This window comes from Oncorhynchus mykiss, chromosome 24, assembly GCF_013265735.2.
Source record: "Oncorhynchus mykiss isolate Arlee chromosome 24, USDA_OmykA_1.1, whole genome shotgun sequence".
Lineage (NCBI taxonomy): Eukaryota > Metazoa > Chordata > Actinopteri > Salmoniformes > Salmonidae > Oncorhynchus > Oncorhynchus mykiss.
Genome location: NC_048588.1, coordinates 18,142,070 through 18,165,715, shown reverse-complemented (window position 1 = coordinate 18,165,715; position 23,646 = coordinate 18,142,070). Strand labels below are relative to the sequence as shown.

General features: G+C 44.8%; 1 protein-coding gene across 1 annotated transcript in view; it reads right to left on the bottom strand.

Moving 5' to 3' along the window:
• Nucleotides 1-407: 407 nt before the first annotated feature.
• The window catches only part of LOC110503912 (TNF receptor-associated factor 4), a 52,043-nt gene continuing 28,804 nt past the window's right edge, over nt 408-23,646 (bottom strand). The window contains exons 2-7 of the mRNA XM_021582546.2: nt 13,929-13,980; nt 10,265-10,369; nt 9,872-10,033; nt 4,842-5,003; nt 3,799-3,954; nt 408-3,046 (exon numbers count right to left, since the gene is read on the bottom strand). Coding sequence (XP_021438221.2) covers nt 2,414-3,046; nt 3,799-3,954; nt 4,842-5,003; nt 9,872-10,033; nt 10,265-10,369; nt 13,929-13,980 — 1,270 coding nt within the window. The 3' untranslated portion in view covers nt 408-2,413. The remainder of the gene's footprint in view (nt 3,047-3,798; nt 3,955-4,841; nt 5,004-9,871; nt 10,034-10,264; nt 10,370-13,928; nt 13,981-23,646) is intronic.

Here is a 23,646-nt window from a genome sequence, read left to right as displayed (position 1 = left end):
CAGCATGAGACTAAATAAAACAACCGAAACACAGTGAGGCAAGACATTTCTCTCAGAAAAAACTTAAAGTGCTGAGAAAGGCAGGAATTTCAGACATAAATTGCACCTTTTCATCAAGGAAGCAAGAGTTAATGTAACATTTGCTGTAGTTTCAGACAAGTGAAGGTATCTGCCCATGAGACAGCTGAGCCAGGAACTGTATCTAGTTTGGTCTACTGTATGTGCTACAAGCCAAGCAGAATCATCAATGCGATCAGTAAAACATTTTGAGGGGGGGAAATGTAAACAACGAGAGGCCAAACTGCCTGACAAAATGTGGATGAAAGCGGAGAGCTCAGTAGGTGATGCAAACACTCAGACATACAACTACATAAAGAGTATATATAGCAGCATTGTGAAGAAAGAGGTAATAGATAGTATTTTATTTTAAAAGAGAAATTGAGAAGCACTCATCAATCAACATATTAAAACATTTTTGCCATCTAGTTAATCAAGCTTACGTGATGGCCGCCTTAAAATAAATACTTTAAAAACGAAATACAGACACAATATATGTGAGATCCAAACGAAACAAACAAACCAATTATTCAGATTCAGAAGAGATTCAACTTTAAAAACTGTCCATAAAATCCCCAAGCTCAACCCTAACTCGCCAACAAAAAGTTGTATTAAACATTAAAGTACTTTGCAAAATACATAATCTTACAAAATGTTTTTTTTTTTTTTTTACTTTAAAATCACTGTAAAATATTGGCTGGTATTATAACAAGAAACCAGGTATTTTCATGTAGAATAAAAAAAACGACAGAATGTGCTTCTGCATTTTTTACATCAGTATTATTCACATTATGTCATGAATGTTTGATCAAGTTCTCCACTGCGGGTGTTACTGGTCTGATGGAGCCTCTGACTGGTGTATTGCACATGGCTGCTCCTCTTCAACCTCTCCTTATGGCAAGCTTACGTGCTGAAGTGAAGATGCCCGCTGGTGGCCATGGTAACAAGCAGCGCCACACTATTAAGATGCAGTCTTTTCCAAGGCACCCACACGTCATTCTCAGGAGAGGATCAAGGCAAAAAGCATCTTTCAAACAGCCCCTATGCCCACCTGAGCTGAGTAAAAACAATGAATGCACTTCAGTTCACAGCCCTCCGTTAAGATAATTTACTCCAATGTCTTTCTGTCCATGACACATTATTCACAAATGTTGCTCACATTTTTCAAATATAAAAAGAATTTGGTTCCGTTTAACAGTTCCTCCACTGCAAAAAAGCTCTCAGTATCAAGGGAGAAGATTTCAAGAATACAGGTTACAGTACACAAATGTGGTCCACGTTGTATCGCATTGACAGATGCATGTTTTTCTGTTGATGTCTTGAGCTCATCTCTCCCCAACCTACATACCAAGACCTCATGGCTTTCCCTTCACACTTTAGTGCACATGTACCATATCACCCCTTGACAGGACTGAGTGGATTCAATTCTACCCATTCAAAGACCGTCATACTGTACATTAGCATCTTTGACCAGCAAAGTATAGGAACCCATCTACTGTATCTATCTTCTCAGGACCCCACAGGAGATGTATTTTAGAGGCTTATAAATCTGCCTGTGACAAATTGTTTTTTGTCTAAAGATCATGATCCTCTCCTTCTAAGCATTATAGAATGTGCCAAATTACGAATTGTAGACAAAGAGTGATAGAAGAGTGACAAGAAGAAACACACTTAATTCACAGCTGTAATATTGTTTGCTGACAAAGGGCTTAACAGCAATCTCAAATTTGCTAACCAAGAGCTTTGAATTTGTTAAAGGATCAGTGGGAGATACTATAAGAGCATGTAAACAAACGGCAGTTGGGCTTGAGAGTGTGATGAGCTTCTTCCACTAGCCTGAGCTTTGCCCTATTCTTTGGACCGCTCGTGATTAGATGGGATGGTTCGAACCAGAGCCAAACATTATTTCTAAGTGCAAAGGCTTAAGAACGCCTTCCAGCCCCAGAACATCTCTCAATCATTTCTTAATATTTACATCTGTGCTGTAGAAAAACAACAAAATATAACTTAAAATAAACTTTCTAGGCACTGTCGATTTCCAAGGCTTTTTGTTGCAGATTGAGAAGAAAAATGTTAGAAAATAAACATTTACAAATAAGAATCAGAGAGTGATGGTTTCTGCAGACCTAACACTTAGAACTCTCTACCATTTAAATATAGCGGGATCCTCTAGTCCAGTCCTCCAACACAAGCCAACAGACAAGCAGCTCCTACAGTGGAGTGGCTATATGGATATGGACAGTCAGTCAGTGTCTAAAGAATAAGTGTGGAGAAGTTCTCAAGGTAAGTGTCATATCAGTCTCAAGCCTGTCTTTCACCCTCCCGTCCCTCCTGATAAACCAAAACCAGCTATCCCTCAGGCCATGATCTTCTGGGGGATCTCTATGGAAGCCTTGAGGAAGAGGGAGTTGTCTCGGACATAGTTCCTCTTCTTGATCTCGTCGTGGGAGATGAACTTGGGGTAGCCGAAGCCCAGGGTGCTCTCATCCAGCGAGTTACGGGTGCTGCACGGCTTCTGGAAGTTCTTCCAGTTGGGGTCAGGGTTGAAGGTCTCTGTGATGTGTTGGGGCTTGGACAACGACGGGTCGCTCTGGTCCATGATGGAGAAGGTCACCTTGTATGAGAAGGGCCACTCGAGCAGGTTGTCGTACTCCCCCGGCAGCACCCGGATGTAGATAGACAGGTGCGAGCCCTCCCCACTCCCGTTACCATTGAGAAACGCAGACACCTGCAGCTTGTAGCCGTAGCGATGGGTGTAGAAGGGCGGGCTGAAGAACTCATGGTTGTTCCGAAGCTTGGCCTCCTGGAGTTTCCGGGAGTAATCGCTGAGCTTCCAGATGAGCACTCCATCGTTGCTAACTGACAGCTCCTCCATCTCCCTCCGCAGCTCAAGGATCTCCTGCCGCTGGCGCCCCACCAGGCTGCACATCATGGTCAGGTGGGACTTGGTCGTGTCCTCCAGGTGACGCCCGATCGCCAGTTTTGGGCACTGCAAGAAGAGAGGAGAGACTAGTTAGGGAGACGTCACTCACTGTGTGTAGCAAGGAGGGTGAAACTCTGTATAGTACAAACGCTGTATAGAAATATGTTGGATTTAATAATGTGGCACAGCACACTAGATTGTTTTGTCTGTTTGAGTTTCACATTCAAGCCTGTGGCCGTCTGCTAATCAGCTGCTCTTTTGGGAGCCCTGCCATACACATTTGTGTTTGGTGTACTGAACATCTGCACGCTTGGTTGTACTCTCTATCCTGATGCATTTTGTCAGACCATCTGCATTGCTATGGACTGAGCTTTCCAAACGCCCATTTCAAACACAAAGCATGAAGCCTGTCTGCTCTGACTCTGGGAGCTCTCCATATTTTCTCAGATTGACGTCAGTTTCAAAAATAGACTAAAATGCGCTGTCATAGCAGAGAAAACGTGTGACTCTCATTAAAATAGAGCCTAGAGGCAGGACAGGCAGACGGCTCTGTATGTTGAAGACAATCATCCCCTTGGACATAAGTTACAGGGTTTCAACTCAACCGGAGCATGAAGCATAATAATCCAAATATAATTTTGGAAATATGCACAAAAAACTACCCGAGAGTGGAAAAATGATTAAACGTAACATCAATAAAGCAGTGGGCAGTAATGAGAAATAAAACTATGCCTCTTGCAAAAAGCTAGAATCAAAGTTTTTCTCTTTGAGGGTCTGAAGTAATGAAAACCAGCTAGAGAGCAGCAGGTCAGCCTTACCCTGTGTTTGCAGCCGGCATCTTTGAAGGGGCAGAGGATGAGGGCACTGCCACAGTTCTCCTTCACGTGATTGGCCAAGTCCTCCCGGGCTATGTTGGGGGTGCCACACTGGTTTGGACATGCGACTGGAAACCGAGGGCAGTGGTACTGATGGTTCTGGAGGGTAGAAAAAAGTTATTACATTTATTACATTCATTTGACATAGACAGTGCACATCAATCAACATTTCTGGAAATGTACCAGATTTAGACAGCCAGATAGATAAAAAATATATTGGGATCAGAATTTCTTTATCAACAAAATGCGCTCTGTGTGTCATGCAAGCATCTTTGCCACCAATTAAGAGAAAGAGCATCGACAAGACAACATGAAGCCCTTTGCACAGCAAAATCACTGTATGAGTGATTAAGAAACGCAGTGTATCATATTGAACTAATGGCTGTCTATTAAAATGTATGAATGAGATAAACGAGTTGATTATGGAGCTGAACTCATAAAGCATGTGCTCTGAGAGGGAGACATGATGAATAAACTGTGGGTATGAGAGGAGAGTGGCTGGCCGGCCGCTGGGCCTGAGGACAGGATGTGTGCAGAGAGGTGACAGGTGCTGCCGGGGGTGGGCAATGCCAGCACAAACAGCAGCAGGCACAGCGGGCTGGCACAGAGTAGTGGGCACCATGAAAGCCAGTGTTCATGCAGCTGTGGGCCCAGGGCCATCCCACTCTACAGAGACTGAGAACCCTCCTTCATCCAGGACAGACTGCACTGTTCCTTCATCACACACAGTGAAATAGGGGAAGGACTCATAACAAACCTCCGGAATAAACCTTCAAAACACTTCATTCTCACAGGTCTGAGTTTGGGCACTAATTTAGGTCTGGCCTTCCAAGCAGTAATACAAATACTACATTGATGGAAAATAAAATCAAGTGATGACAAATGTGATTGTAAAACAGGATATGCAGGAGAATGTAGGGAAGGAAGAAGGAAGAAGTCCTAGAGCTTGTTCGGTCAGAGGAGGTGTGTTGATGTTGTTGACTAACCTGGATGGTGTCGAAGACAAACTCCTTGCCACAGTACTTGCAGGGCTGCGTGCGCTTGGGACACTCAGCCAGACTGTGCTGGGACAGGAGGCGGCGCATCATCCGCGCACCACACTTGTTCTCACAGTACACACTCTCCTGGGGACAGATACCCTGATGGTTCTGGGAGAGAAGACAGGACACACACACAGGTCACAACACAAGCAGTGACATCATCACAACCAACTAAAATACCAGCAAAACTACTAGTAAAACCTGCGAGCTTCCAGCGCAGTTCATCATTATTGTGACCCGTTTCAAGAAGCTAGTCGTATGTCACACGTCACTACTTCACAGGAGAGGCATTTGAAAGTCAACTTTTTTTTAAATCAAAATTATTAAATTTTTGCATAAATGTTTTCTGGAACATGTGAACTTTCATGTGCCTTAATAACAAACGTGTACGCCATCTGTAAATACAGCCTGGGCTCAAACCCAGAGTCTCTGGTAGCACAGCTAGCCGCAGTGCCTTAGACCACTGCGCCACTCAGGAGGCCTCCTGATGGACTACTTTCTGGAGAACTATCGTGCCATGCTGACTCTCTCGGACTCTAAAAATGAATCAGACGATGAGGAAATACCTGATTTAGGTAAAAACCTTTTCATTGAACCAGACATTATAGAGTCTTCTCAAATCAAATCAAATCAAATTTGATTTGTCACATACACATGGTTAGCAGATGTTAGTGCGAGTGTAGCGAAATGCTTGTGCTTCTAGTTCCGACAATGCAGTAATAACCAACAAGTCATCTAGCTAACAATTCCAAAACTACTACCTTATAGACACAAGTGTAAGGGGATAAAGAATATGTACATAAAGATATATGAATGAGTGATGGTACAGAGCGGCATAGGCAAGATACAGTAGATGGTATTGAGTGCAGTATATACATATGAGATGAGTATGTAAACAAAGTGGCATAGTTAAAGTGGCTAGTGATACATGTATTACATAAGGATGCAGTAGATGATATAGAGTACAGTATATACATATACATATGAGATGAGTAAAGTAGGGAACATTATATTAGGTAGCATTGTTTAAAGTGGCTAGTGATATATTTTACATCATTTCCCATCAATTCCCATTATTAAAGTGGCTGGAGTTGAGTCAGTGTGTTGGCAGCAGCCACTCAATGTTAGTGGTGGCTGTTTAACAGTCTGATGGCCTTGAGATAGAAGCTGTTTTTCAGTCTCTCGGTCCCAGCTTTGATGCACCTGTACTGACCTCGCCTTCTGGATGATAGCGGGGTGAACAGGCAGTGGCTCGGGTGGTTGCTGTCCTTGATGATCTTTATGGCCTTCCTGTGACATCGGGTGGTATAAGTGTCCTGGAGGGCAGGTAGTTTGCCCCCGGTGATGCGTTGTGCAGACCTCACTACCCTCTGGAGAGCCTTACGGTTGTGGGCGGAGCAGTTGCCGTACCAGGTGGTGATACAGCCCGACAGGATGCTCTCGATTGTGCATCTATTGTGCATCTGTAGAAGTTTGTGAGTGCTTTTGGTGATAAGCCGAATTTCTTCAGCCTGCGCCTTCTTCACGATGCTGTCTGTGTGGGTGGACCAATTCAGTTTGTCTGTGATGTGTACGCCGAGGAACTTAAAACTTACTACCCTCTCCACTACTGTTCCATCGATGTGGATAGGGGGGTGTTCCCTCTGCTGTTTCCTGAAGTCCACAATCATCTCCTTAGTTTTGTTGACGTTGAGTGTGAGGTTATTTTCCTGACACCACACTCCGAGGGCCCTCACCTCCTCCCTGTAGGCCGTCTCGTCGTTGTTGGTAATCAAGCCTACCACTGTTGTGTCGTCCGCAAACTTGATGATTGAGTTGGAGGCGTGCGTGGCCACGCAGTCGTGGGTGAACAGGGAGTACAGGAGAAGGCTCAGAACGCACCCTTGTGGGGCCCCAGTGTTGAGGATCAGCGGGGTGGAGATGTTGTTGCCTACCCTCACCACCTGGGGGCGGCCCGTCAGGAAGTCCAGTACCCAGTTGCACAGGGCGGGGTCGAGACCCAGGGTCTTGAGCTTGATGACGAGCTTGGAGGGCACTATGGTGTTAAATGCCGAGCTGTAGTCGATGAACAGCATTCTCACATAGGTATTCCTCTTGTCCAGATGGGTTAGGGCAGTGTGCAGTGTGGTTGAGATTGCATCGTCTGTGGACCTATTTGGGCGGTAAGCAAATTGGAGTGGGTCTAGGGTGTCAGGTAGGGTGGAGGTGATATGGTCCTTGACTAGTCTCTCAAAGCACTTCATGATGACGGAAGTGAGTGCTACGGGGCGGTAGTCGTTTAGCTCAGTTACCTTAGCTTTCTTGGGAACAGGAACAATGGTGGCCCTTTTGAAGCATGTGGGAACAACAGACTGGGATAGGGATTGATTGAATATGTCCGTAAACACACCAGCCAGCTGGTCTGCGCATGCTCTGAGGGCGCGGCTGGGGATGCCGTCTGGGCCTGCAGCCTTGCGAGGGTTGACACGTTTAAATGTTTTCCTCACGTCGGCTGCAGTGAAGGAGAGTCCGCATGTTTTAGTTGCGGGCAGTGTCAGTGGCACTGTATTGTCCTCAAAGCGGGCAAAAAAGTTATTTAGTCTGCCTGGGAGCAAGACATCCTGGTCCGTGACGGTGCTGGTTCTCTTTTTGTAATCCGTGATTGACTGTAGACCCTGCCACATACCTCTTGTGTCTGAGCCGTTGAATTGAGATTCTACTTTGTCTCTATACTGACGCTTAGCTTGTTTGATTGCCTTGCGGAGGGAATAGTTACACTGTTTGTATTCGGTCATGTTTCCAGTCACCTTGCCCTGATTAAAAGCAGTGGTTCGCGCTTTCAGTTTCACGCGGATGCTGCCATCAATCCACAGTTTCTGGTTTGGGAATGTTTTAATCGTTGCTATGGGAACGACATCTTCAATGCACGTTCTAATGAACTCGCACACCGAATCAGCGTATTCGTCAATGTTGTCGTCTGACGCAATACGGAACATATCCCAGTCCACGTGATGGAAGCAGTCTTGGAGTGTGGAATCAGATTGGTCGGACCAGCGTTGAACAGACCTCAGCGCGGGAGCTTCTTGTTTTAGTTTCTGTCTGTAGGCAGGGATCAACAAAATGGAGTCGTGGTCAGCTTTTCCGAAAGGAGGGCGGGGCAGGGCCTTATATGCGTCGCGGAAGTTGGAATAGCAATGATCCAAGGTTTTTCCCGCCCTGGTTGCGCAATCGATATGCTGATAAAATTTAGGTAGTCTTGTTTTCAGATTAGCCTTGTTAAAATCCCCAGCTACAATGAATGCAGCTTCCGGATATATGGATTCCAGTTTGCAAATGATGAAAGTAATAGGGAAGAAATAGCGATCAGTGTTGTTGTCATGGAAGAAGTTGACTAAGTTTTGAAATCAGTGGAATGCCCAGTACAGTATGATTGCAAATGCAAAGGAAGTCGAAAAGAGAACACAGGCTGTATACTGGTAAGAATCTAGCAACATTTTTAGCTATCTTTTGTTTTCTAATTTGGTCAGAAAGTAATTTTCGTTGCAAATTATAGCAAACTGTTAGCTAGTTAGCTGGCTGGCTCACTATTTAACGTTAAGTGTATGATCTGTGTAGTAATATTATTTGTATCTCAGAAAGCCATTATCATTGCTAGTTATAGCCTAATGTTAGCTAGTTAGCTAATATTGAACTTAGTTGGTTAACTTTAGCTACCTGCAGTTTGCATCACTAGTAGTATTGGTTGGGATTATGTGAATCCTTAACGGGTGGGGCAAATACCATGAATAACCACTCTCGTTGCATAATACATTTAGAAATCTATGTTATTCAATTATTGCACCCACACTGCTCGCACGCGTCAACGAGCGTCTGCGTTGCCAAGGGCTAAAATATGAGTAATTTCTATTTCTGACGCAGATCACGCTGCAAGTCCTGCCTCTCCCATTTCCTAATGGGTTTATAGAAGCAGGTACTCACGTGCCATCTCCTCATTGGTTATACCCACGTGGGTGATTGAAAGATAAACTGTGTTGCTGGTCGTCGTGGTAATACTATGAAGGTTAATTGCCAATCACCATATAAGTTCAAAGATGAAAAAGCCTGGAAGGAGAAGAGATGACTAGAAACGATTCTGTTGGCCTTTTTATGTGTGGATTAATTGTCGGAGTAGAGGATCTTGTGCATTTCAGGTAAAATAACAACTCAATGTTTATATCCCAGGACAAATTAGCTAGCAACAGCAAGCAAGCTAAATAGGACAAATTAGCTAGCAAGTGCAAGCTAACTAGCTAAATTGGCATAAATGTTTAATGCTTTTTGACCTGTCCCCAATTTAATGTAATTAGTTCAGAGTTTGTTTTGATATTTTAACCTGCGTGTCGTGATTGCGTTTGGTGTAGGTGGACAAAATGAATTTATGCACGATGGCGCACGCACGCAGACGGTTTGGGTCCCGTGTAAGGCTTAAGAGGGTGTGAACGATTGCTGAATAGGTGTAGTCAAAGAAGAGCTCTCCAGTAGGTGTACCAAAACATTCAAGGGCCAATTTTATGATCCCACTGCCACTGAAAATGAACAACGGACTTTCCTATAAAAAGCTGGAGCCATATTAATGATTCTGTTATGGTGGAAAGGCCACATTGGGCCTGTATAAACAGAGGAGGGGCAGCCTGTAAACAGTAACAGAGGTGTTAGTGAGAGGGAGAGAGGCTAACTTTAACCCTGAGGCACCACTTCTCTGGACGGAGAGAAAAACACAGTATGAAAGGTGCACAGTTCTATGTCTCTCCCCTCACGCCAACAAACGTGTTATTTCTAAATACACTGCCACCATCAAAAGCTAGTGTAATTTACATACTTGGCTTCCTGGAGTAGACACTACAAAGACTACTATTCACTCAGTGAAAAATGTGGCCTTAACCAGGTTGTTTACTTGCTAGTGCTACTCTGTAAAAATAGAAAAATTAAAAAGTAGGTCTCTGCTTGTTGTTGTTTACCTCATAGGCCTCCCCGGTGAACTCGCTCCCGCAGAACTCGCACTTGACCTTGCGCTTGGGGCAGTCGTGCTGCAGGTGGTCGGGCAGGTCACGGCGCGTCAGCTTGATGGAGCAGCGGTTGGGGCAGGGGATCACATTGAAGGCGCAGGTGGAGAAGTGACCCTGAGGGAGACGGAGGGAGGGGGGAGAGGAATGTGTCAGCAGCAAGACACCAACACGCTCTCTCAGCCTGCATTTAGCCAGGCCTGCGCTAGCAGATAACCCTACACACTGGAGGCACGAGACACAGGGCTATTGGCTTTAAAAAAAGGTATCTTAGACAGGATGAGAGAGGGAGAGGATGAGTGAGAGAGGTAAAAAAAGGGTAAGAAAGCCAGGCAGGCAGCTACTGACCTGGAGCTGCTTCATCTGTCCGGTCCAGCGACAGCCTTCCTCACTGTGGATGCAGCGGATGGGCAGAGCCAGGATCTGCTGCTCCAGCTCTGGGTCAGGGTAGATCTGTAGCCATGACACAACCACAAGGACATGATCAGCACTGGCCTTGTCCAGCCTATCTCCTGTTTCTGTAGCATGAGGCAGGTTGACGTACAAGTACACTGCCTGTACAGGAAGCTATCTCCTTAATACTGACTGCAAAACACAGGCATCGGGTCACACTGGGATAACTGCAGTATAAACCCTGGATGGTGTGGTTATTTTATGAGGACAGTATGGGGGAATAGTGGCCGCACCCAGGGCAACACTCAAACTAATATAGTGTGTCACTGATTAAGACAAAGGGTGTTTCCAGCAGTTAGGAATGATTATCATGTTGATGCCTAACTAAGTGTATTAATAATACAATGTAGCCTTGACAAAGAGGGTCTTAGCGACCAACAGCAAAACAGCAGAAGAGGAAGTTCAAAGTACTAGTCCTGGACATGACTGACGAATGAATCAGTCCCAAAATTAGGAATAACAATTGAACTTCTGTGAACACAAGAACACATACTGCAATGTTTATGGAATTATAGTTCATGAAATGTAGAAAACATCAGAGAGAGAATTAAAGTGAGGACGGAGGGAGCGAACACCCCATAGTCACTGATCAAGAAGGATGAGGTCCTTCTCTATCCAATCAAACCAAATCTGCTCCCTAAAGAACAGTATCCTCTGGATTTACAGATTTAGGCCACACAAACACACACACGCTCTCCGTGACAACCCTTGTGAGGCAGCACTGCATGAATCTCCGTCCATATGTTGCCCAGGCTGCCTCTGTCACACAAGGAGAAAAGGAACTTCCTCAAAATGTCAAAGCTGTCCCTAAAACAAATAACAGCTCAACTGTCGTCACACGCCTTCATACAAGAGGAGGTCTCTTTCTCTATAGGCTATGAATCAAAACATTGAGATACTATGGTTTTACCATAGCCTACATTTTTTTTAGACATAAATAAGTAGTCTGTAAATGTTTATGTTCTCGTCACCCTATTAGAACGGTAAAAGTCAGAATTGTAAAAGGTAAATGTGCAGTGGAATTAAAAAGGGTCCAGTGAATAATACATTAGGGCCAAAAATAGATCTGAGGTAAAACTTTTCACTCTCCTGACTTGGCAACATTTACTGGTCCATTAACTTACATGAACCGTTATGTCATCTCAAATAAAAGCTGTGTGCTACAGTAGTTTAACTAGTGAGGATGAATGATATATCACATTCACCATGCTGTAATGAAAACTGCCTTCAAGTCACCAAAATATAAAGTAGAGAAGAATCTTTCCATTTGAAAAGAGCTCAGCACTACGGCAGAGAATGTGTGTGTTGCTCCCAGTCTGTGATGTGTGTGTTGTGTGTCAGGTTGGGTACTATGACAGCAACAAATAAAGAATAGGTTATCTGTGCAAATGGACCAATAAAGCAAGTATTGTATTGTGCTACAGAACAACACTGTCTCTTACAATGTATTGCAGCATGTATGCAGCATAATAATGCATGGTGAGTGATTGAAGCAGATAACTGCAATACTATTTCCTACTGGAAATCACGTGCTGAGCCAAGATGACAAAGAAACCAATCCTCTAAAGTAAACCTTAACACTCCCTTATTGTTCCAGCCTGGGAGTCTGCGGGGGACTGCAATAAAGACCTTTTAATAACATAGTCCCCGGAGGATCATGGAACTAAAGCTGTCTGTCTGTCTGTCTGTCTGTCTGTCTGTCTGTCTGTCTGTCTGTCTGTCTGTCTGTCTGTCTGTCTGTCTGTCTGTCTGTCTGTCTGTCTGTCTGTCTGTCTGTCTGTCTGTCTGTCTGTCTGTGTGTGTGTGTGTGTGTTTTGGAATAGACAGTCAGCTGCAGTCTCACAGCAGAACCCATCCCTTTACATTACTGATGTTCTGCTTCCTCTCTTTGACAACAGGGCCATATTTTAATGACATGTTGCACTGCCTGGGTGAAATGAGAGCATTATTAGAATTGAGATGTGTTCAGGGGAGGGCAAGGACAGGGACATAGTGTAATGAGCTGTACCCAGGGAGCTGGACTGTGTCCCAAACGGCACCCTATTCCCTATATACTGCCAGGGCTCACAGGGTTCTGGCCAATAGAAGTGTACGATATAGGGAATAGGGTGCCATTTGGCACGCAACCCTAGTCACCAGCAGGGTGTATTTTACAGGTGACTGGGAGGCTGTGAAGGTATCAGTAAATACCAGTGTCTGACAGGTGTGCAATGAGCACGTCCTCCCAGTGGGGACCCGTGTACTTCTTCTCTGTCATGACTACATTCTCCTTAAGAGCTTCGCTAGCGCTCGCAGCTCGGCATAAGCAGCGCTACCCCACTGATCTCACCACCTCACTGGACTGCCTCTGAACTCCTAACACACTTTAGCATGCTAATGTTCTAGTATAGAGCATGATGGGCCTACTGTATGGGCAATTCATTAGTTCATGGGAAAACTAGCCAGTGAGACTGTACAGTAACTGAGATGATGAATTAGTGGTCATTGGTGTTTTAATTCCTTTGTTAAGCGTTAAGCTTGGGGTCCTCTCATGCACAGAGCAGAATTAAGTCCTTATCCTTTCGCTGCACACTCTGGCACAGTGGGGAAATCAAGTTTGTGAGAGAGTCATTCTTTCATTACGAATAGACTGCCACCATACACCCCATGTACAATCTGATTAAATGCTTAAAATAAAAGACGGAGTAAGAAGCCAAAAGTTTAATTAAAGAGATTTAGATGTGGTATTCTTTCTCTGGACCGGGATGAAGAGTTTTAGGAGAGCTACTGTTGTAGTGATTTTGCCTCTCTTTTCTGTCAGATCAACCCAATACCCTGCTTTTCTCCAGCAATGAAATACTTAAAAATATACCACAACCTTTGACTTTGGCTGTTAGGCTGGAGAGTGCTATTACCACTCCCCAGCCACTCTCCGGTTGTGTAATCATGTCTGCCCATTTGTTTTTCATGGGTACTGTATAAAACTGTAAAACTTCCATGTTGACAGTAGTGTGCGAGAGTGAACTGTTTGGTGCATTGAGAAACGGACCGTCATCAACCCTGACATTCCAAGGGGAATGAGTAGCCTGTGGTCCTTCGTTAGCGCAATTAGTGGGCCTATACGAGGATGGCTAGCTAGCTGCCTGAGCCCTCTGTCTGTTGGTCTATGGGTCTGGGGTAAGGGACATGGTGACTCATGTGCCCTTGCGGTTTCCCAAATGGCACCGTATTCCCTATATAGTTCACTACTTTTGGTCAAAAGTGCCATTTAGGTCACACCACTTCAGATTCACAGTTAAAATAAGGCCTCATCTCAGCCTGACCAGGACGTGGTACAACACACAGATTTACATTCATAATACGTGTGTTGTAAGTTACTGGGTAGCCCAGAGACGTGATTTTGTAAGAAGGAGCACATCAGAAAGTGAGGGTGAATTCTGTTGATTGGGGCGTGTTTGTAGGCTTAACTATGGTTGTAGGCTTAAGTATTGGTTAACTGGCACATAGATCGTATTCAAACTTGAATGGGTGGGACTGTCAGGGACATGTGAGAAAGTGGATAAGTGAGTTTTAACCGTACCTTGGCATAGTCCAGGGGCAGCTGGTCCTCTGGGCACTTGAAGACCCCCTCACTGTAAGACATAAGAAGGAAAGGACACGTTAATAATCATTGACAATCCATTTTTATGATAGGGTACCACTGTCCTAAGAGGTCCACACATAGTGCCCTTGCCTCTACTCCAGTTGCCTTCAAAAAGCACCCGCACACCCATTCTCTGCTCTCACACACCCATTCTCTGCTCTCACACACCCATTCTCTGCTCTCACACACCCATTCTCTGCTCTCACACACCCATCCTCTGCTCTCACACACCCATCCTCTGCTCTCACACACCCATTCTCTGCTCTCACACACCCATTCTCTGCTCTCACACACCCATCCTCTGCTCTCACACACCCATCCTCTGCTCTCACACACCCATCCTCTGCTCTCACACACCCATCCTCTGCTCTCACACACCCATTCTCTGCTCTCACACACCCATTCTCTGCTCTCACACACCCATCCTCTGCTCTCACACACCCATCCTCTGCTCTCACACACCCATCCTCTGCTCTCACACACCCATCCTCTGCTCTCACACACCCATCCTCTGCTCTCACACACCCATCCTCTGCTCTCACACACCCATCCCAACCACACTGCACTGTACAATAAAGCCAGCTTAGTTTATCTCAGCCACTAACTTTTATGAAGTTATCATGTTCCCTCCCTCCAGGGATTTATTTCCACAAATTCAGTTGTATTACTGGAGAGGAAAAGAGAAGACGTTGCAGCCTGATCTGTCTATCTATAATACATTAAGGGCTTCTCTCCCCCGCCCCTACCCCTCCCTTTCTCTCTTGCTGTCATGTCAAAGGTGTTCATTTTTACCCCTCTTTTTAAAGGCAGGGGGATGACAATCTGAGCGTGTGTGAAGAAGCTTCCTGCTTCCTATAAAGAGCAGGAGGCCGGTAACTTTGTACCCTCCCCCCTTCTCTATTTTCTCCAGCGGCAATAAAACCCAAATTAAGATCTGAGATCTCTGGTTTTATCACACAGGCAGCGCCAAAAATGAAACACTCACTGCCTGCCTTGATTTAGCTGCCTTTTACCAAGGGCAGGAAGAGATGGGTGGCCTGCCATGAGATGGGTAACAACGCAGCACGTCCCCAGTCCTGATGCCACCGTGAAATATTCACTCTAGTAAATAATACAGGTGACGTCAGTAGTGTAGGCAGGCAGTGGGGGGAGGGGGGGGGGGCTCACCATGTTGAGCCCATAGATGTACTATGCAGTAGATCTACAAAGAAGGCGCTGACAGAGCAACTTTGCAGTATTTTGTTTTTTTTTGGTTATTTCTTACAAGCATTTCGCTACACCTGCAATAACATCTGCTAAATATGTGTACGTGACCAATGACGTTTTATTTGATTTACAGCGAAGCGAGTCAATAAGTGACACAAAGAGCAACTTTAAAAGGGCCATCAGTGGCAGATCCTCTGAGATTTTGCCTTGCGAGAGTACAGGGGGAACCGAGTGCAAACTGATTTTATATGTACAATTGCGTGAAAATGTCAGCAGTCAGACATCAACAGCGCGCTAAATGAATGGTAGACGAACGGGAAATCCACATTCGGTGGGATGTGTGCACCCCTTAAAGAGATGTGTCTGTAGTGAAGTGGTGGGCTGCAGGCCCCCTGCTGAGCCATAGTGGTGGCTGGGACATGGATCAAGAGGGTCAGTCAGTCAGTGACATGAGATGAGAATGTACTTCCCTTTCCTCGTGGCCCAGTGCACATATATGGGATCGTAATGTCATTTTCATAGGCCGCAGCAGCCAGGCAAGAATTTTGCAACAATTGATAGAGGTACTGTAACACTCATGGTGAAATGCTCCTTTGCTTTGCATACGTTTTCATTACCCACGGGTGTGAGAGGGGGACCAAAATAACCTCAGTGTTTTGGGTTGAAGCCACAAGGCCCTGAAGCTCCATCTGTCCTACTATCACCATGTACGAGGTAAGCAACAGAAAAAAAAGCTGACCTCTCCATTCTCTAAAGTACATTAATAGATTAATAGGAAAACAAAGAGCCCGAAGGGGGCAGGGAGGGCAGTGGTCTCTGCTCCCAGGGTCCTACAATGGGTGCCTCCCATTATGGGGACTACTTTTGCACTATGTAGGGTATAAGTTGCCATTTGGGATGCATACAACGTCCCTATTGACCAGGGTCCCCGTGGCCCTTGTTACACCCTGGAATCTAGTTGGCCTCAATGTCAATTGACAGAGCTTGAGGCCCCCAGGGAGTGGACCAGAGACCCAGGGCCATGTGGTGGTGGAACACATGATCAGTGATCATCCTGCACTTTGCCCCGGCTGGGCTGCCTGGCCTGCCTCTCCAGCTGCTGTGGAATCAGCTGCATGCAGAACAACAGACCAGAGGGATGACAGGGGGAGGGGGAGGGAGGGAGAGAGAGAGAGAGAGGTGAGGGAGGGAGGGAGGGAGGGAGGGAGGGAGGGAGGGAGGGAGGGAGGGAGGGAGGGAGGGAGGGAGGGAGGGAGGGAGGGGGAGGTTAATGCATTACGAGACGACAGTAATTCCAGTCCATTAGGGTCACTCTGTCAGCAGGGAGCTGGAGAGCAATTAATAAACAATGCATCTGTAAAAAAAATATATAATCTATCGATCACCAGGTGAAAGAGCCCAGTCAGCAGAACATCTCATATGTACTGTGAAATAATTTACTAATCTCCATCATTAGAGCCTCATCTATTTGATGTTGATTATGCGTTTTAGAGCCACAGGGCCGGACTGCATGACGCAGAGCTGTGGGCTACATCCCAAACAACACCCTACTCCCTATATAGTGCACTATTTTTTTTTTTACCAGGGCCCACAAAAGTAGTGCACTGTATAGGGAATAGGGGGCCATTTGGCACGTGGGGCTGTGTAGTGACTCTTTCCCCATAAAGAGAAAGGAAATAGGAACAGACAGAAAGGGGTTCCTTGCTGGACTAGACGGTTGAGATGTAAGCAGCGCAGGAAAGAAGGGCTTACAGGTAAAGGACCCACCCAGGCTGCTCCTCTGCTCTGTCTGACACAGAGAGGCAGACAGTCGAAAAAACGTAGTCACAGCCTGTCAGGATTATTCCCTCCCTGCTTTGCAGAGAACGTCCTGCAGCCACGCATTCATTTGCTTGGCCCGCTGTTCATAATGCTCCCCGACTCTACAGCCCGCTTGTTTGTGGAGCCCACTGCCGCTTTGTGACAGCACATTAGCAGAGAGGAGGGGGCATTGGATTAATAATAGCTTCTATACAAGTCTTCCCCTTCTCTTGACAAACCATTTCTATGACTACTTGAAGACCTTCTTACAGTGGAGAGTAAGGTTGCACTAATGACTGTTCAATGCCCTTGACTACTTCAATGCCCACCTCCAATCACTCAGCACTGTGAGAGGATCAACAATATTGTTATTGTAACACTGAAAAAAGGGAAATTACTTTGCATACATATAGTACAGCCTGGTCACCCGCAGAGACCTTGCACCCTGTCCACTCACAAACCAACGGCATTACTGATACCAACAGTTTCACTCCAACTAGGCTACAGTTTCACAGGAGACAAATATGTGCCTACTACGATACACAGGTCAGAGATAACAGTGCCTGACTTGAACACAGCTCTCACAAGCAAAGTCAATGATTATACAGGGTGAGTGGCTGATAAACTACAAACTAACCAATCACTCATGTTGGGAAAGCACTGCAGACAGAACTGCTCGGTAACCACATAGCGTGTTTAATATAATCACCACATTAAAATGTCAATGGGTTCCCATCCTTTCCCTGTCTCTAATACCGTGAGAGTAGCCTAGGCTCCACAGCTGTTGTGCTGCAGTGCAGGGAGGCCAAAATCCGATCCAGCAGGCCCGCGGACCAAAACAGCAGAAGGCTGGATGAGTATGCCCCACACCTAATTACATGTTCAAAATCACCCACTTATCTGGTAAGACAATAGCCTTCTCCCCAATTCTAATTAGGGTCATTTCCCCTCCATGGGTGAAAGTCCCCCCCCCCCCCCCAGAATTACCCTATTATTTCCCTGTACCCCCCTGACCCATCCCCCCTCCCCAGCCCCTAATTGCACCCTCTCTCTTGCCCTCAAATCCTCTTGTAGGCCCTGAGAGCAGATTAAACAGCTATCCATTGAGCCCAGTGATAACGTGAGGACAGCAATCACAACACTGTACCGTCACCCTCCATATGCCTTGTGACAGGCAGACAGCCGCCGAGAAGAACAAGACAAATCCCCCAGGTTTGGTTGGTCTGCAGAAGACTGCAGACAGGCTGTCTAGGGACAGTACAGTACAGCCACCACACACAGAGAAAGCTGCCAGGGAGACCCCAGACCCTAACCAGGTTTACAATAGTAAAGGGCATGGCTGTGTAGAGCTAAACAAACAACTCAGAGGAGTTTATGAGAGTTCTGGAGAGCAGGACGTCTGTGACCTGTTAACGTCCAAAAGAGAGTTCTGCTATTGCTGTGAGAGGTTGACTGTGTCCCAAATAGTACCCTATTCCTTAAATAGTGCACTACTTTTGACCAAGGCCCATAGGCCATTTGGGACTCAGAGGAGGTATTTTCAAACTCAGAGATCTTATCAAGACACTTGACTGGGTTGTCTGGCAAGTAGATGTATCAGGCCAAGCTTGCTTGTCTTCTCTGGAAGCTTACCCTGAGGTTTAATGTTCATCCTCATGCAAAATCATTTTATTTTGAAGTAAAGAAGTGGATTAACTCTTCTACACAAACAAGATCTTAAATGCCATCAGTTCCTTTTATTCAGGCTTCCTGGCTTTCAGTCTCCCAGCTGATCCCAATTCCATGCTTCTGCTACCAGAATGTTGGGAGAAAACAGGAATCTTGTTTCATCTCAGCAGGAGATTCGTAATCCCCGAAATCCAACAGTTTTTTTGTGTGTATATGAATGTGTGTGTGTATGTGTTATAACTGACATCAAATTATCAGCCTCTTGTTTCCAACAGTAATGAGTCTGTCATTATAACTGCCCTTTACAAGCCCGTTGACAGACTAGCCTCCTGTCCAGGAGGTGTACTTGTACTTGTACACCACAGAAACATGACCCTAAGGGCCATTCTGGCTTGCACAATATAATATATGCACAATAAACCTATCCTATGCAATGCTGAAAGGGAGAAAATGTAAACCCGTTCCAGTTGAATTAAATGGCCTGTCGTAAAACTACATTTTCTGTTGTTTATACGATGCCTAGTAGTAACCAACAACAGATTGGGAGATTTCTTGCTGATGTTAGTAGCAGTTGGAGCTAATGAAAGGACTCTAAATCACAGCTCTCCTTCAAAAGATAAAGAGCCTCCATCACATTTGCCTAAATACACTACATGACCAAAAGTATGTGGACACCTGCTCATCGAACATCTCATTCCAAAATCATCTGCATTAATATGGAGTTGGTTCCCCCCTTTGCTGATATAACAGCATCCTCTCTTCTGGGAAGGCTTTCAACTAGATGTTGGAACATTTCTGTGGGGACTTGCTTCATTTCAGCCACAAGAGCATTAGTGAGATTGGCCACTGATGTTGGGCGTTTAGGCCTGGCTCGCAGTCTGCATTGCAATTCATCCCAAAGGTGTTCGAGGGATTTGAGGTCAGGGCTCTGTGCAGGCCAGTCAAGTTCTTCCACACCGATCTCGACAAACCATTTCTGTGTGGACCTTGTTTTGTGCATGGGGGCATTGTCATACTAAAACAGGGAAGGGCCTTCCCCAAACTGTTGGGGAAGGTCACAAAGTTGGAAGCACAGTATTGTCTAGAAAGTCATTGTATGCTGTAGCGTTAAGATTTCCTTCACTGGAACTAAGGGGCACAGCCGAACTATGAAAAACAGCCCCAGACCATTATTCATCCTCCATCAAACTTTACAGTTGGCACTATGCATTGGGGAAGGTAGCTTTCTCCTGACATCTGCCAAACCCAGATTTGTCCGTTGGACTGCCAGATGGTGAAGCGTGATTCCTCCCTCCAGAGAACACGTTTCCACTGCTCCAGAGTCCAATGGCGGCAAGCTTTACACCACTCCAGCCGACGCTTGGCATTGCGCATGGTGATCTTAGGCTTGTGTGCGGCTGCTCGGCCATGGAAACCCATTTCATGAAGCTCTCGACAAACAGTTCTTGTGCAGACGTTGCTTCCAGATGTAGTTTGGAACTTGGTAGTGAGCCCTGAGCCAAAGAACAGACAGAATTTGCTTCGCAAATGGCACCCTATTCCCTATAGTGCACTATTTTTGTCTAGAGACCTTTAAACTAAACTAGAGGTCGACCGATCATGATTTTTCAACGCCGATACCGATACCGATTATTATTTTTGAAATGTATTTGTAATAATGACAATTACTACAATACTGAATGAACACTTATTTTAACTTAATATAATACATCAATAAATCAATTTAGCCTCAAATAAATAATGAAACATGTTCAATTTGGTTTAAATAATGCAAAAACAAAGTGTTGGAGAAGAAACTAAAAGTGCAATATTTGCCATGTAAGAAAGCTAACGTTTAAGTTCCTTGCTCAGAACATGAGAACATATGAAAGCTGGTGGTTCCTTTTAACATGAGTCTTCAATATTCCCAGGTAAGAAGTTTTAGGTTGTAGTTATTATAGAAATTATAGGACTATTTCTCTCTATAGCATTTGTATTTCATATACCTTTGACTATTGGATGTTCTTATAGGCACTTTAGTATTGCCAGTGTAACAATATAGCTTCCGTACCTCTCCTCGCTCCTACCTGGGCTCGAACCAGGAACACATCGACAACAGCCACCCTCGAAGCAGCGTTACCCATGCAGAGCAAGGGGAACAACTACTCCAAGTCTCAGAGCGAGTGACGTTTGAAACGCTATTATCGCGCACCCCGCTAACTAGCTAGCCATTTCACATCACATCGTTACACCAGCCTAATCTCGGGAGTTGATAGGCTTGAAGTCATAAACTGCAGAGCTGCTGGCAAAACGCATGAAAGTGCTGTTTGAATGAATGCTTATGAGCCTGCTGGTGCCAACCATCTCTCAGTCAGACTGCTCTATCAAATCATAGACTTAATTATAACATAATAACACACAGAAATCCGAGCCTTGGGTCATTAATATGGTCGAATCCGGAAACTATCATCTCGAAAACAAGACGTTTATTCTGTCAGTGAAATACGGAACCGTTCCATATTTTATCTAAGGGGTGGCATCCATAAGTCTAAATATTCCTGCTACATTGCACAACCTTCAATGTTATGTCATAATTCTGGCAAATTAATTCGCAATGAGCCAGGCAGCCCAAACTGTTGCATATAACCTGACTCTGCGTGTAATGAACACAAGAGAAGTGACACAATTTCACCTGGTTAATATTGCCTGCTAACCTGGATTTCTTTTAGCTAAATATGCAGGTTTAAAAATATATACTTCTGTGTATTGATTTTAAGAAAGGCATTGGTGTTTATGGTTAGGTACACGTTGGAGCAACGACAGTCCTTTTTCGCGAATGCGACTGCATCAATTAGCAGGACACGCTAGATAAACTAGTAATATCATCAACCATGTGTAGTTATAATTAGTGATTATGATTGATTAAGTTTAATGCTAGCTAGCAACTTACCTTGGCTTACTGCATTCGCGTAACAGGCAGGCTCCTCGTGAGGCAGGTGGTTAGAGCGTTGGACAAGTTAACTGTAAGGTTGCAAGATTGAATCCCTGAGCTGACAAGGTAAAAATCTGTCGTTCTGCTCCTGAACAAGGCAGTTAACCCACCGTTCCTAGGCCATCATTGAAAATAAGAATGTGTTCTTAACTGACTTGCCTAGTTAAATAAAGATTAAATAAAGGTGTCAAAAAATAAATAATCCAAAATGACCGATTTCCGATTATTATGAAAACTTGAAATCGGCCCTAATTAATCGGCCATTCCGATTAATCGGTCGACCTCTACTTTAAACCCTGGTCAAAATAAGTGCACTATATAGGGCATAGGGTGCCATTTGAGACACATCGAGAGGGATCCCCGGGATGAGGAAGGAGGTGGAGGACACAGGGTGAAGCAGGTGTTTCTATCTATGGAACCTGATACGATGGGAGGGTAGCATTCCCTGCTCCTGCTGAATGCGGACTCAGTTTACAGCCTGGACAAAGGCAGCGGCAGCAGCCCAAATATGCAGCCCCTATTCCCTACATAGTGCACTACTTTTGACCAGGATTCATAGGGCTCTATATCAGAATAGGGTTCCATTTGGGAAGCAGCGAGGCTCACCTCAGACTTGTTCTTTGTCTCTGGGAGGAGAAGGAACTACCTCCACTTTCTATATGTTTAACACTTTTTGGGTTACTACATGATTCCATATGTGTTATTTCATAGTTTTGATGTCTTCACTATTATTATATAATGTAGAAAATAGTAAAAATAAAGAGGAACCCTGGAATGAGTAGCTGTGTCCAAACTTTTGACTGGTACTGTACATCTTGTTTTGTTTTGCCTTTTTTAAATCGGGGTTTGATTGACTGATGCATAGAGGACATGCTTGTACAGCAAATGTCATTTGTAAAATCATATCTGACTCACATAATTGGTGTTGGAATTGTCCATGTCCAGTCAGTGACAGCTTAATGTGAACTGACAATGTCTGACTATCTGAATGTCACGGACACCACAAGAGTTGATTCAGCCTCGGGTATTAGGCCTAGTTCCTCAAGATCCAGTTTGTTCAAGCCTGGACCCAGACAGTATGTATTCTGTATCTACTCTACTACAGACACTCTTAATACATTTTCATGAGTATTTCTACTGTTGTTCTCAGCTACAATAGCACAAATGATGCAAGTGGAGGAAAGCCAACTAGGCCTCATACTACAAGGACAAGTGTGTGGGTGGTTGTCTGGCAGCGTTTCCATGGCTCTCTCTCTCTCTTCCTGCTCTCCCGTCAACATACTGGATGCATCCCAAATGGCACCCTATTTCCTTTATAGTGCATAGAGCTCTATGGGCCTTGTGCAGTATAAAGAGAATAGGGTGCAATTTGGGACACAACCACTCTCCTCACTAGGATGAAAGATATTGACTAAGGTAGAAGAAACCCATGGGGAAAACTACTGTGTTTAAATAGCCCACAGACAGACATAGCATTCAGACAGTGAGCATTCCCATCCAAGAGATGAGCTTCGTGAACACAAAATATACACTTGTGGCCAAAAATATTGGCACCCTTGCACTTTTTTCAAATAATACACCATTTCTAAAATATATAAGTAGTTAAAAATCATTTGATTTCAAGCAGGTTACTTTGGAATTGAACTCACCTGTAGTGAGTTGCAGGTGCCTGCAATATAAAAATCACACATTTAACCAGTTTGATCAGAGAAAAGGACTCCTTCTCCTGTTCTGTGTCACTGTGTGTACCGCAATGAGCATGGAGAAAAGAAAGAAAACCAGAGAATTATCTGAAGAGGTCAGACACAAGATTGTAGCCTAGCATGGACAATCAATCTCAAGGCTAGAACTCCATCTCCAGAGACATTGATGTTCATATTTTCACCGTACGTAATATTATCAAGAAGTTTAAGTCCAAAGCCCACTGTAGCCTACCTCCCTGTACGTGTCTGCAAGAGAAAAGTTGATGGAAGATTGCAGCAAAGGATTATCTGAATGGTGGAGAAAGCA